We start from the raw sequence: 15,121 nt of genomic DNA, 5'->3' as shown, positions 1-15,121 counted from the left end.
CAGTCTTAGAAGGATAACATTGCAACCAGTCTTTAGTCCCACTGTTAATGACATACAGGTGTGTGCCTGAGTTGCATGTGTGCAAAGCATGCTGAGCGTGAGTGTGTGTTTGCGAACCACAAAGTGGATGGCTGAGTTTTCTCGTAAAGGCCAGCACAGATGTTATTTAGGTTGTTTCCCCTCAAACCAGTTGAGGTTTTCTTTAGAAAGTCTCAAAACAAACGCTGCAGTCTTGTTTACATAACCACCGAGGTACAATTCATGAGAAAACAGCAGCCAGGCCATTTTATATGAGTCCGATGCTGGCTCATGCAAACTCTTTTGATTCCAGCTCGACAAAAGGAAGTAGATGTACCATTGCTTTTTTTTGTACCACTTTCTGTCTCTCGTCCATGCGTAGATAAAAACACAGTCCTGCAGTCACACATGTTGCACTCATTTACTAACTGCAGATGTTTCTGTTCTTCCCTAACACTAAAGTGCAGGACAGATAGTGAATATGTAGTTTAATGAAATATTAAAAGATGTCAAATATCATACATATAGGCCACTGTGATATACTGTATGTGCTATAAATGCTTTTCAGGGATGTCTTCACAACATAATGTAATCACATATGTTTTTCTCCTCAAACACAGGACATGACTATTTTACAAAAAAGGGGTGATGATAGTTAATACTGCAAGATTGTAAGGTAACATGGGGAAGACAAACCCCTTTAGAACAAAGTCAATTTACTGTAAAATTAAAAAATATTTGGATAAGAGTTTAGCATGTTCAGGATGATGATGCATAAACCAACACACTGTTTAAGTAATGCCCCACTAAGCCCCCAAGCTACACAGTTAGCTGTCAAACTAAATAAAACAAACTAAAATCCCAATTCTGACACATGTATGGATTATCTAGAAACCTTTTAGCCATTTCATGAGGCAAATTGTTTTATTTCAGGATGTCTTCCTCCAGAAAGCTGGCTAAAAATGTTTGCTAACTCTAGATAGCTAGCAATGCTAATGATTGCTAGCTAGCAAGCTAATAAAACTAGCAAGCTGTTAAAGCTACAACAATATACTACCACTACTACATATAGATATAAACCACATAAAGTCACATATGACTATACACATAATCTAAATAAACAATATTTTGAGGCAGGATGCCCTGGTGGTTTTCACTGTCTTTCTAAATGGGGCATCTTGCCACTAAGGGTTGAAATTTACATATTTACTTTAAAGGAGGAAGGTTTTAATGTACAACATAATATAAATACACAGGTCACTTTTTTCCAGTCGGTTTTTAATGTAATCAGATTAAATTATTTTTGTTTTGGTAGAGTTTGCCTTTTTATTAGAAAATGGGTGTGCATAACATATTGATACACTCAATTAAAAAGTCATTCATAACTTTTTGTGTAGGCCCAGTTTAATATTGCAGTAATAATGTGTGGTTATCACTAAATCCCACGGCACACCTGGAATGCCAACATGACACACCATTTGAGAACTACTGGTATAGATTATTAATATTACAAATACAACTTTAGATAGGCTACTAGAATATATAATCAATCGCTTTTTCAGTCCAATAGATACATTTTGCTGCTGCTGCAAAAATGGCTGAGGTGAGATAGTTTTCCTTTGGGGGCATAATTTAATACATCCCAATATGTTTTATGGGAATACTCAGCATATTGCAACATATTTAAAATCCCATTAATATTGTATCGCGACATTAGTATCGTGATGATATTGTATCCTGGATCCTCTTGTGATCCCCACCCTTACAGTTAACCCTAAAATGGGTCTGGTGGAATAAGTCTCAAGAATGCAGTAACGCAGATGAAATATCACAATTCACTAGAGCAGTAGTTCCTAACTGGTCCCGCCATGGGGTCCAGATTTCTATTAAGTCATTAGTTCAAGGTCCCATAGTTTAATACATTCAGCGTCATACTTGTGTTTGGCCATGTTGTTCCGCTAATTTACTGTCTCCGTCAGGTAGTGGTCTGTTCGGTACGCTTTTTTTCCGTCTCCACTGAAAAGTTGTGGATGGTACCAACAGAACCGTTCGTACAGTTCCCATGTTTGGTCCCCCCTCTGTTGGGGTACACACACACAGCACACAGATCTGGTACTAAAAGGTGGAGCTGTGAACACTGCAGTCTGATTGGTCAACAGAGGACGGTCACTCTGCTCAGGGCTGAGTTGTGGCTGGTTTTGAGGCTCATGTAACCACTGTTCATACTGTGGAGGGTTTAATTAGTAAACTGTAACTATAAAATGAAAGGATGTTTTGCTGCCTCTCACAGCAGCTGGAGTCTGAGAAAAAATAACTGAATTCACTGGGCCGACTGCCGGCAACTTTTAAGGTGGAACATTAACTTGTAATGTTACTTTGAGTGATGTGACGACGTAAATCCATCAGCACATCTTAAATATTCCATATTACCATTAATTTAGTTTTTATATGACATACTTTTAGTAACGAGTGGATCTTTAAGCATTTATATATATTAATTTGGGCCAGGTCATGTGAACTGCATATATTCTAATCCAAAAAAAGCTTTGTGGAGCGTCGTTCCTGTGGGCTCCGGCAACACTATACCCCTGAGCTTGCCTGAGAAGGACTAAATACCCAAACCTGCCATTTTTTAAATATCCCATGGAGACTCTCACTGCAGCCTGTTTTATTTTGTTCTGAAAATGTTGGTGTGAGCCTCGTTCTGTGGACGATAAACAAGGTGCAGACTCCCATCTGTGTCACCACTAAAGGAAATACAGTGAGTGATGACAACTCCGCCCATATTTAAGAGTACTGTTTGCAGTGGAAACGCTAGGGTCTAGGTACCATCTCTGAAGGGTTACCTTTGGTTCCAAAGGTACCATACCGAAAGTGTTTGGTGGAAACGGGGCTATAGTGTATCAGGACACTTTATTATGCTCCATGTGCAAGAGTTCGCTCGCTCCCTGTATGTTAGAAAGAAGTGTAAGAAGACCCTCTTTAGGTTGTTTTCTTGAGCATTGCTTGTGTGATCCTTATGTCATTACAGATGGTTAGATTATTATATCTCCATACTCTGCTTGAAAAGTGTAAATGCTTAAGCAGTATCAACATCCAGGTTTTGGATCTGAACATTGTCAAAATAACACCAAAAAATGGCTTGTATCCACCTGACCCTTGTGCTTCTATAGCCCTCCATATAATGGCAACACTATTAAATTATTATCATGTGAAACGGGGCTGTAATCGTTCACTCTACAGTCGGAAACGGCGCGTCATGATAAAAGTTTTGTGCTGGAAATCTACTATATTTAAAAATAAAATGTGTGGGGTCCATTCAGAATGGGCCTGTGACCCACTTTTGGACCTCGACCCATCTATTGGGAACCACTGCACTAAGCACAGCCTTTCAATACATGTGTTGAGAGTAGATTTAATGGCACATATTCGTTAGGAGAGGAATTAAGGGGGTGGGGTCGTCTTACCCCATCTTATCAAATATATATTACACATTGTGAGATTTATTTATTGCAAGGTCACCTCATTATGTGATGTTTTGGGGCATTAATTGAGACAATATGGCCGATTACACTGCACCCCAAGAGAAACTTTCTTATTCATGTTGAGCACAGTGGACTCCCATCTCTCTTTGACACACGAATATTTTTGTAGCTTGAGAACAAAATTAAAACGCAGGCAACCCGTAGGCAAAGTGAGCCTGCCCTCAAGCTTGATGATGAAATATATTTGGGCGTCCTACGTGCCAATCAAATTTTGGCCGCATCCCATTGGTCCTCCCTCTGATATTATCATTCCATCTTCTACTGGCTGTTGGGCTTTCCGCTGTCCTCATCCGCCAATCGACATAGGTCCCCGGGAATTGCTACTCCGCTCATTTTGTGTTCCGTTTACAGCCACGAAACAGTGACATTTTCTGCGGTGTTAAAATAATTGTCGTATCCGTGAATAAAATCGTGACACCTGCTCGGTTTGGTGACTGCGTTTTAGCCGACATTGATGCCACTGATGTTTCAGCGTCCATGTCCCCCGTAGGCTGTGCTGCGGAGTGATACTCATCTCATCGGTGCCGACAATGTGGAGGCTGTTAAAATGTCTACTTGGAAAATGAAATGGTTACATTTTCTCCAACAATAAGGAAACGGAGCGGCGTAAGAGTTATGGTTCGCGTTAGAAACGTGTTTCCAGTTTCGTGACGAGGACGACGACGAAACGAGGCGACGGAGGAGTGGTTCATTTTGTCTTTCCTCGTTTTATCGAGCCCACAGTCCGGACCACGGGGGGAAGGATCCTATCCCTAACTTTGTTTTTCTCTGTGCTGCGGCCGTTGGTTTCTCCCCGTTGGATGCCATTTAATTGAATCCAGGTAAATATGTGTACAAATGCACGTTCCTAACAAGCATATGCATGTCAGACAGCATCGTCTGTGGCGTTGTTACAGTAGTAATAATCAAGTTTTAAGCGCATCGTTCAAGTTGTTACCGAGTGCCACAGCCGGGAAAAGCGGGGTCTTGGATTTTCGTCCCTTCGGCCTCAGCGAGCTCGCAGCAGTATTACTATAACGAGTATTAGTAGCTTATGTGTGCTGGAAAAGATTTCTTTGTTCACTTCAGTGGGCTATAACGTTACAGCACATTAGCATATCACCGCACCGAGTTAGCCCGTCTGTCAGGATTTAGCTGTCTGTACTAATTTAGCATTTATATCGATGTAATAGAAACAAACGTATGAAGTTAGCTGTTAAACGTTACACATACGTTGTTGATTTGTTTTTAGCTAGCGGTGTGACATTCCTGCTTGTGGCTAAAATGGCAGTCTTTCCCACCTGGCATCAAGATGTTAGAGTTTGAGAGATGTGGATTAAGTCAGCGTAGTTATAAAACACAAAATGGAGCTGATAAAATCATTTTTAAAAGTATAACTGTTATTTTTCCACCTCTTTCACCAACATCGTAACAAGTAGTAAAAATGCAGCAAAAGCCTCATTTAACTCTCAGCATCCTGCTCAATTTATACTACATTTTTATCAATTATGTCATGAAAATTTGACTTTTTATTCCCATATTGATGCGTTTTGACCGTCCAAATGAAACTTTGGCTACCCGAGTCTTTGTGTTCATTAGTGGCCCATTCTCCTGCTCGACGTGAGGGGCAGGCAACAGGTTTTAAGGCCCTTTTAAACGTCCCGCAGGATTTTAACCCACCGATGAGCCATGAAAACACAGGCTGTCGATAACACACTATCTCCTGTTAGACGCCCAGGTATGGTTTGTTCTGTGGGTATTTGTGCCTTCAAACTTTTCCTCCAAATGGGCAGGCCGGAGGTGGGGGTGCTCAAGACAAGCGTATACAACTTCCATTTGTTAGGAGGGGCTAAACACTTATCCCCCATTTTGACCTCGGCTCAGCCAGAGACAGAGATGACTACATTATGTAGCACCAGGGTATTTTGGCTTGCTCTGATGTATTAACACGTTTGTCATCTGTGATTAATTGGTAATTACCTGTTGTACTATTATTTACATTGCTTTTGCCTGTTAGACATGATCGAATGTTTGCATCCTTTCATGCCCTCACAATCGGATGAGGATGTTGTTTCAGCAAATTGTTGATTGTTGCTGCTATCACGGGTTAACTTGATTATAAACAAACTGGTGAGATCACTTTGTTTATTTCCAGGAGGGTCACTGCACTCCTGTAATGCACACAGCATTGCATGATGTATTTTAATGTGCTGGGTAATATTTTTGAAGTTCCCACGAACAGCTCCAAATACTGAAACTAATTTGGTTTTTCTGTTTTCAGTGTATTATTTTAGACTAAAAGTGAATCTTTGGTCATGCCCTGAAAACGATACTGAGCTATTCAAGTGGTAGAAGTGAAATCATCTCAGGAACATCTTACAGATAAACTTGAGGTCACGACTCTGAAAGTTGTAACTGCGTTAAGTGCTGTTTAAATTGTTTAAGATGCTGTGTGCTTGTTGTAGTATTTGGTCATTTTTGACCCCTATTTCTTCACTGAACTAACTACTTGCAACAAAACAAAACATTGGACAGATTAATAGAAACACGTCATGATGCAGTAAATTATTTGGAGTATCTTACAGTGGTCAACCTTTGTTGATTGACTGTAAAAAATGTTAATCTCATACATTTTTTAAGTAACCATTATGTTGGTTTTCTGTGACCGATCTTTGCACTCAGTGTTCTCTTTTGGCAACAGTGTTTTTTGTTTATTTGTTGTTGTTTTGACATTACATATACTTTTGCAGGCTAAGCAATTGCAGCAGTTCAGACAATATTTCTGATACCAATGATAAAGTGAAAATGCTGCAACATTAGCAGATGTTGAAATGCATACTAGGTCAGTTGTTAAGGCCATTTACAGAGGCACACAGGATTAGCATCCTTCTCAAACAGTTCAAATGTATTTAAAGTCTCAAGAGTGACAACATATACCAAACTCAGGAAAACTTCATTAGCTTCGAGGAACAGTGTCCTCAAGTCAACACCAACTGAGAGACACTTAATTGTATATTTGCTAGACTGCATCACAAACTGCAGCCACGAAATTGAACTCTTAATCAACGCTTCTGAATACAAACAAAATCATAACATTACCGTTCCCCCAGCTGCTATTTACTGCAATGATTTTGTATTGCAAAGTGTCTCTGCTGGGTTGCTGGTTTCATGTAGAAACCATTAGGTGATTCACACACATACACACATGCATTTGATACAGGCTGGTCATACAGCGCATTTCCTGTTTGAAAATTGAGCATGTCGTGATAATGGTCTGTACGTTTTTCCAAGAGAGCTGTAGAGCAGGTTGGTTTTTGAGGTGGAGGAAGCTGCCTGAGTCCAGAGCCTGACTAACAACGAGTGAAGCATGGCCTGTGGCTAAACCATGGTCGCCCCTGTTAGATGTGGGCTACCAGGGAAACTCTTAAAACTGACTGTATTTTTCAGTTTTGGTCACTAGTCCGAGTATCTTGCACAAACGTGCCACTAGAACAGTAAGTCTGTATTACAATATAGGTATCAGTTATTCAGGTTTAACTTCATTAATTGTAGAAAGATTACCGGAGTCTTAATTAAAAAAAATATATAGTAGGTTATGTATGTCAGGAGTTGTTTATTGTAATGTATCTTCAAGCAAACTTTTTCCCCTTCTCATTCTCATAACTTTTGCCACCATTCCTATTAGGTTTGACATAATTTTGTTTGCTAGCTTTTCTGATGAGATATGGGGACACAACATCACCACTAGACACAACTTTACAACTGAAGAGGCAACCACTCGGGCACTCAGACATGTTTAAACAAGTCTTCAGTTTAACTATATTTTCTAAACCACTTATTTGTAAGTGAAACGGAAGGAACCTCTAATGTCCAGTTGCCTCTGGCATTATATAACCGCATACCTGCACCTCTACCATAAATGCATGATGAACAAAACAATGAAATAAGTGATTTGTAAAACAAATAGGAAATGATTTGTTTTAAAGGCTGCAAAATAGCAGTAATGCAGTTCCCTTTTAGTGGACTTAGGTAAACTTCTTTACCTTTATCTTTGCAGTGGCTTGCTGAGACTGAAAGAGCCAAGTGAACAGCAGCAGAGAATGGCTGCAGTGGAAACAGACAAGGAGCTCAACGACTTGCTGGATTTTAGCGCGGTAAGATTTCTCTGAGGCTTGCTTGATTTGAATGTGCATCCTTTCCAGCTCATTCTGTGCTCCGAGTCCTGAACAGTCCTGAGCAGTTCTCAAGTAGGTTGAAATGTGTCAGGGCATCTCAGAATGAGCGAGTCGGTCAGGATTTGAAGGATCGCACCCCGTACGTTAGTCATCTTTTTTACAAGACTTGTTGTCACGTCACTTTAATTTTAGCAGTCACTTAGTCAAAGCTGGCATGTGAAGATTGCCTCAAACCCTGTCCTGAATAGGACAGGATAAAGGATAGGATAGTTTGAATTATCACCTAATGAACCTTTTAAACAAGTAAAGAGGATATAACTCAGCAAAGTCTTCAGTTTACAACTTAATTTCTTTCATTTCAGATGTTTGAGCCTCCAGTTTCAAACGGCAAGAACCAGCCGACTACCCTCGGCAGCAGTCGGTTTTCAGGTTCAGGTAAGACAAAAACAGATTCTCTCCTTTTTCTATGATTTTCTTTCACTCTGGCTTTGTCTTCTTTTGCCTCCAAATAAACTGAAGTGAATATTAAAGAACATTTTACTTTCTCTTCCTTCCTCTCCCCTAAAGCTAGTGTTGAAACTATTTTATTGGTTTGAAAGGCTCCCTAGTGCACCTCCTGACAGTAAAGCATGGTGATAATGGGCTGTCAGAGCTTCTTATTGTCTCACAACTCCACTCTATCCATTCATGGTGTTCTGAATGGTAACAGAAAGGGAATTTGTTCTTGTGCCACACATGTTCTTATGAATTGATTATTGGAAGGAACTTCAGGAAAGATTACCCGGTTATTTCATGTTATGTAGATCAAGCATCGTCTCCTCAGCACTTCCTCATCCTCGCCTTGCAGGTGTCCCTTCCCTCACCTTCTCAGCTGTTGCCATTCAATCATTTAAGGACAAAGGCAGAGGGTGGGGGTTGATGGGAACAGCTCAATTAATCTCAAGTGTTTTCCGTTGTCCTGCAATCTCACACCCTACTTTTCCTCTTTACATTACTCAGTATCCAGCCTCATCATCGGCTTTACCAGCCTTACATGCATACATGCAGAATACTATAAACAAGCAGCATTGGAGATACTCAAAATGAGACTGTGTCCTTTTTTTCAGTGTTTCTCAGTCCCTCTGTATTGCTGTCATCCTCAGTGTTTAGCTTAAAAAAAAAAAAAAAAAAAAGCCTACCTGTCCACCTTTATTCCCACTGTAGCAGACCCCCTTGCCCTACATTAACCTTCCTCTGTCACTGCAGTATCTCTAGAGGTGCAGTAGGTCTTGGGGCTGGCGATAGAACTGAAACAGGATATTGAAGCTAAGATGAAAGACAAGACAAGTGGTGGCTGGGTGGGGTATACAGGACTCTATTTCTTCTATTCACTTGAGGGCCACTTACATGTTCTTTTGTCACAGCAAGGTGTGTGCTTACAAAAGAGACACGCTGGTGTTATCAATCCAGCGGCTTCCCATGGCATTGTCCGTCAGCCTTACGATTATACTCCACCCCAAATCTGTTTTTTTATTAACAAAAACTCACCCTTGTCAGCTGTAATAAAAATGAACGATGCTTCAGGCTAACTTTTTGCAATGATTGTACTGTTGTGAAAAGAAAAAATAAACCATGTGCATTCAGAGGATTGTTTAGGTTAGTTCCACCTTAGCTATATGCCTATGTAAATTTTGCGTCAGTAATTGTGTGACTGTCTAAAAGAGTGCTTGAAAGGAGTTCGGCTCTGGTTTATTGTTTTCCTTGACCCAGTGATTGGCACGTCTCTGTGATGCTGTCGAATGTGCGCTAGAATGTTTGATGTGTTTCCATTCACATACCCTACATGTTTGAGTAACGCTGACACACCGCCCTCATCTCATACACAACTCTCTCCAATGTTGTTGTAGTTGACCAGGAACTCCGAGCTCAGCATATGTCGCTAACAGCGTAGGCAAACGACTAAAAGGTTTTGGGCAGAACTTGTGCTTGTGAACTTTGGGTCCACATTACCTGCGCCAATGTAATAAACATCAGACACACCTGTGTGACCGATGAAAATGTTTAGTAGCATTTGACAGATTTTTGGTCTGGAGTGGTTGTGGTTTCCTTCTTCAAAAAGAACAGCTCTGTGGTCTGCTTAATGATATTTACAGTGGATTCCCAAAGGGACAAGTTTTTACAGCAGGAAAAATGTTTCACAAGGTCCATAGAAACTCATACTACATCACTCCTGCACCACTTTTCTGCTGTCCACCTGTCCTTTCAGTATGTTCCAGGGTATTTAGCCACACTTTGGAAAAACAGTGATGGTTTGGAACATAATGAGCAAATGGATGAACAGTGGAGACGCCGATTATGATGCGGGAGGGGTATAAAATTGTTTCTTAGGATGTTTAAAATTCCTTTTTAACTGCTGTGAAATTTAATCATCATCTTCTAACTGACAGGACTTTAAGTCGACCACAGCGGCTGTTCTTTGTCCATGAGCAAATTAGGAATTTTCAACAGTCATCATTTTAAGCTTTTAAAGGGTTTTTGTTCGTCACCCTCATGTCTGAGTGTTTGCTACAAAGCTGGGGCCAGGAAGCAATTAGCTTAGCTTAGCTTCAAGACTGGAAGCAGGGGTAGTGGCTAGCCTGGCTCTTTCCAACGTCTGAAATAGTCCTACCAATGTTTTTTATAAAGCAGACTCATTAAATCAAAAGTTTTATCTCGTTTGTTTAATCTGTACATAAACAGAAATGAAAAAACAATAATTAGTGGTTTTTAGGAGTAGTTACATGATGTAACTATTTTTATTGGATGCAGTGTCTATCTGATGTTCTGTTGTCGCCGTGAGGTTGCCAGGTTTGGTACCACCTGTACAAAGTCTATACTAAAACCTGTGCTCACTGAATCTGGCAACCCATGCTGCAGGCAGAGGCACTGCACAGAAGTGCTGGGCAGATGGATAAACTGTTGTTCATCAAGGAATAGCATGTACTTTTCTATTTTTTATTGTTTCCACATTCCTCTTTGTGTACAAATCTTAGAAAGAAAGCACACCTCCGAGATATGAATTATTCAATCTTTTTCAAGGCTGTACTTTCTGTCTTGGATACTTTGGCAGTGGGATGTGTCAGCGCAATAGCCTACTGCTGGATATTCATGTAGCATATGTGGCTAAAAGAATACTTTTTAAGAAACATGTCTGTCTGCATGCAGCAAAGTTGGTCATTTAAGAGCGTTTCTGTTTTTCTGTGTACCTAAATCTGTGCTAAGAACCTGCCTTGGTCAAACTGTATTCCTGCTGTTTGTGGAGCAGCTGCCACGTGTTTTCTTATAGAGTCAGTTAGATGCCTTTTCTCCCAGTATGGTTAAGGTTTGGGATATGTGGAGGTTTAACATGTGTGGCTATGGGGAGCCTCCCTTTTAGAGCCTTCAGTGATGATACTATCTCTGCTCGGGTCTTGTGTGCCTGTTCAGTCGCTTTCACTAGCCAGTTAAAATGATTTCAGTGCACTTTCGTTTTTTGGTGGCTGGAAACTGAGAATCTTGAAATGTATTTTTAAACTTCGTTATGGGCTGAAATGCAGAAGGGGGAGAGTTCAAAATTTGCATGAGATGTTCATTTTTTTCACACAGATGTGTTGGAGAATCACAGAGACAAAAGGATGTTTAATTCACGGATAGATTTGCAGTTTAAAGTTTGAATTTCTGACGCATATTGCTTTTCAAGTGTATATAATTTCATCCACTATCAGAACCAGGATATTGAAATGTAAGCTTTATTAATGGATTAGCGCATACTGTTGTGTTTGAGAAGTCTACGGTGACTCACAGGTTAAAACAAGCAGGCCTGTGTTATTGTACATTGTTCAGTATTTCATTAACAGTGTTCACTCTCTTGAGATTTGACCTGACATCATGCTTTGTGTCTGTGTGATTCACTTTGCCAAGGGAAGGAAGAAGGTGTGTAGACAAAACGACACACTCAGTTATTGGTGCCTGGGGCAGTGTTCATGTAAAAACCAAGACATGTCTGCAAGTTTGGTCAATGTATGTGCCGGAGATTTGCTCATGAAGCCTATGACTCAGGCTGGCTGTCTGTTTCCAGTATTTCTTCCTGTGTAATTATAGACTAGCCATGCTTAAAGGGGCGTTGCATGCTAGGAGGAGAAGTGCATTGGGGTTCACCAGAGAATATGTCTGATGTTACTCACCCTTTTCTTTATTTTCCCTCTCCAGCCCTGGTAGTCTGTCTGAGTAGTGCACTACTCATGCTTTTCTCACTTCTGGTGTTGCTAATGGAATAATGACACAGGATTCTGTGCCATTTTGTCATTCAAAATGTGATTTCACCTGATACCTCTGTTGAAATCTTAATCATACAAGCAGCAGTGTGATCTGTTGTGGAGATGAAAACCATAACAGGTGCAGATAAGACAAAGGAGTAGTGTGGTGAAAGGAAAAGCAACACATTACAAACTGAACAAAACTTCAAAGAAAGACAAATAACTACAGCAAAATTATTCTGAATCAAGGAAACTTTGGTGTAGACAGTGAAGACAAGGAAAGAAACATATCCAAACCCAAACACTGCGCTTGTTTGGAACATAGAAATCATGTTTCATGTTTTTTACACATGATAATAATTTAATAGTGTTGCCACTATAGGGAGGGCTATAGAAGCATAAGGGTCAGGTGGATACAAGCCTTTTTTGGTGCTATTCTGATCATGTAAAGATCCAAAACCCAGATGTTGATACTGCTTAAAGCATTTACACTTTTCAAGCAGATTATGAATACATAATAACCTAACTATTTGTAATGAAATAACAAGGCTCACAGAAGCAAGACTCAAGAAAACAACCTAAAGAGAGTCCTATTACACTTCTTTACTTTAAGAAAAATCTTATTTCCACTCATGTGTTAAACATTTATCCCATAATTCCATTCCTTCAGGTGTGAATATTCACATTAAACTTCCCATTATTTCCTCCACAAAATCCACTGATTCCATTAAACTTGTTCCCAAATTCATACATAACACCTCTTAACCCTACACTTGACTGCCGTGAATTCGGCATTCTTCTCAAAGAGGAGTTTTGTGCTAGTTTTCTGCAAAGTGCAATATGCACCCTGCTGTTTGTGAAATGAAATGTGACAGTTCACATTTCTTTTTTCTAGTGGCTTACAATCCTCATTTCAAGAGGGTAAAAATACCACATGTTCGTGTCTCGCTAATTAGCTTTGCATCTTTTTTTTTTTTTTTTCCAGACTTTGCTGATATGTTACACGGTTGAACACATGGTAGAGTTCCCACGCGTCTTGGAAAACAGTTGAGCAATTTTCCAGTCATGGAGCAAAAGCAAAAATTCCTGAAAAATTATTTTAACATTCTCATATTTTCCTTTTGCTGAGAATGAACTACTAGGCAATCTATCAGAGCTCCCCAAAAAGTATCTCTATCAGAAAGGGCCAGGTTATGTTCAGGATCATATTAACATTCAAATGGTAGTTTATGGACGAGAGTATTTTGAGAAGGCTACTCTCGTTCATGTTATGAAATACTGTAAACACACCCACAAGTCACGCCACATGGTAGCACGAGCAAGTTGGATGACGTTACCTTGAAGTGGCTGAAACTCCGAATAATGTCAGTCAAGCGAAGTGTCGAGTGTGAAGTCGTTTGGATGAGCGATTCTTGATAAAGCTGCAAGCGGCAATACTGGAAACCAATAAGTCAAATCATTTGAACAGGCACATTTTGGATGAGCACTGCACAAGTACTAATAAAGTGAAGTGCTTTATATCTGCAGGTTTGTTTGCATTATTTGTTCATCAACTGAACATAATTTCTAAGCATGTAAGAGATGATATCATCAATCAGACTTCCACAGAGAGGAGGATATTAGCAGAGGTCATGATTTCCTGGAAAACTTATGGAATTAACTGTTTTCCAGGCTTGGAAATAGTTTTGAATTAACAGAATTTTTGGAAAAGTTTTGGATATTCATTCTGTGAAATACATTCCTTGTATTTCTAATTTAAAATCTGTCAGTTGAAACGCCACTTGATTCATGTAATACACATTGGCGTATGCAGCTAGGTGGTGGTGGGAACGTGTAATGAATGATAGCAAGCACTAGCAGTTTGCTTATCCCAATATGCCTGGAGAGTGTGCGTTTCATAATGTATGGCTCTAATGTAATACATTGCTCAAGATAGACCCTGGTCGCGCTGGATGTAGACTCAGTCTGCACCAAAATGTTTGACCTTGGCAACATGGTGGAAGTGGCCCTGTTCAACCATGCTTAAAGGAAAGAGCATCAACCGAACCAAAAGGCACCTCAACAGGCTGCCAGCATCGACACATATTTCTGCTCTAGCCAGGCCAGATAACGTTACCACTTTGTGGCTACTGCATGTGTCGACACAAAGGGATTCCATCCCATATTACATGCCGCATTTCAGCGACAGTGCCTGTCTTTGGGCAGTTGTAGTAGCAGCGGAGTAAGAGCACCCTATTATTGTCATATAGGCCTGCCTATTGTAAACAACGTAATCTAATGAAAATGGGGTATAATATGGAAAAGTTATGGAGATGTTTGGGAAATACATTGGTAAAAATGTGTGGGAACCCTGTATTAGTGTTAGGTGTGATCCCTGTTTGTCGTACCAACTAGATCATTACTGGAAATGTCCTGGAAAATGATGTCGAGTGCGTAGAGTGGTAGTAATGTAGGTGCATGACGGACGAAATGTGGTCCTGAAAATTGAAGCTTGTTCCACTTGTCTGTACATTTTATTTTGCAATACTGTTTATGTGACGCTGCAACTGGCTTACCTAAATTTAGTATTGATAACAAAACTGTCAAGAAAAGCGTAATGCAGTGTTAAACACAAAACATTGAATCGGAGCCTGTTCTTGTCTGGAGCTTGGGTTCAGATGACTTACAGCGGAAACAAATGGTTGGCGCATTTTCTTTATCGTCTTTGATTGACGTGGAGAGTGACAGTCAGCCATAGAGAGGGGACAAGACATTGTCTCCTTCATCTCTTATTCTGCTGGTGTCGTGTGTATAGATCACAGTTGTCACGGCAATCTAGCAGCTCTCAGCGCTGTGGACCCATCAGTCTGTTCTACTGCTGATCCTGTCATGATTCTAGCCCGCCTCTCCCCCCCTCCCCTCTCCCCTCTCCGCTTTTTAATTAGACAACAAAACAAAAATATGAATATTCATAGAGCTGAGCTTCATTAATATGCACAATTATGCAAATCAGTACGCAATTAAGCTTCAGCTTTCCCCTAGAGATGCTGTGTTGCAGTATGAGAGGAGATGGAGAGAAAGGGGACGGGCAGGAATTTCTGCTTCACCAATCTTTAAAATCACTCCTTTCAAACGCGTTCATCTTTCTGAAAGCCGGAGTGCTCTGGCCAGG

The 15,121-nt window shown here is 40.3% G+C and overlaps 1 protein-coding gene across 2 annotated transcripts in view; it reads left to right on the top strand.

Annotated features, from left to right (window-relative positions):
- The first annotated feature begins 3,845 nt into the window (after positions 1 to 3,845).
- tcf3a (transcription factor 3a) overlaps positions 3,846 to 15,121 on the top strand; it is a 32,690-nt gene continuing 21,414 nt past the window's right edge. The window contains exons 1-3 of one of the 2 annotated variants that reach the window (XM_033650282.2): positions 3,846 to 4,384; positions 7,600 to 7,696; positions 8,080 to 8,152. In XM_033650282.2, the coding sequence (XP_033506173.1) occupies positions 7,643 to 7,696; positions 8,080 to 8,152 (127 nt within the window). In that variant the 5' untranslated portion in view covers positions 3,846 to 4,384; positions 7,600 to 7,642. The remainder of the gene's footprint in view (positions 4,385 to 7,599; positions 7,697 to 8,079; positions 8,153 to 15,121) is intronic. The other variant, XM_033650281.2, reaches the window with a different exon arrangement.

The sequence above is a fragment of the Epinephelus lanceolatus genome, chromosome 12 (genome assembly GCF_041903045.1).
Source record: "Epinephelus lanceolatus isolate andai-2023 chromosome 12, ASM4190304v1, whole genome shotgun sequence".
NCBI classification, from domain to species: Eukaryota; Metazoa; Chordata; class Actinopteri; order Perciformes; family Serranidae; genus Epinephelus; species Epinephelus lanceolatus.
The sequence above is the reverse complement of the archived record's forward strand: the minus strand, read 5'-3'. Positions and strand labels throughout refer to the sequence as shown.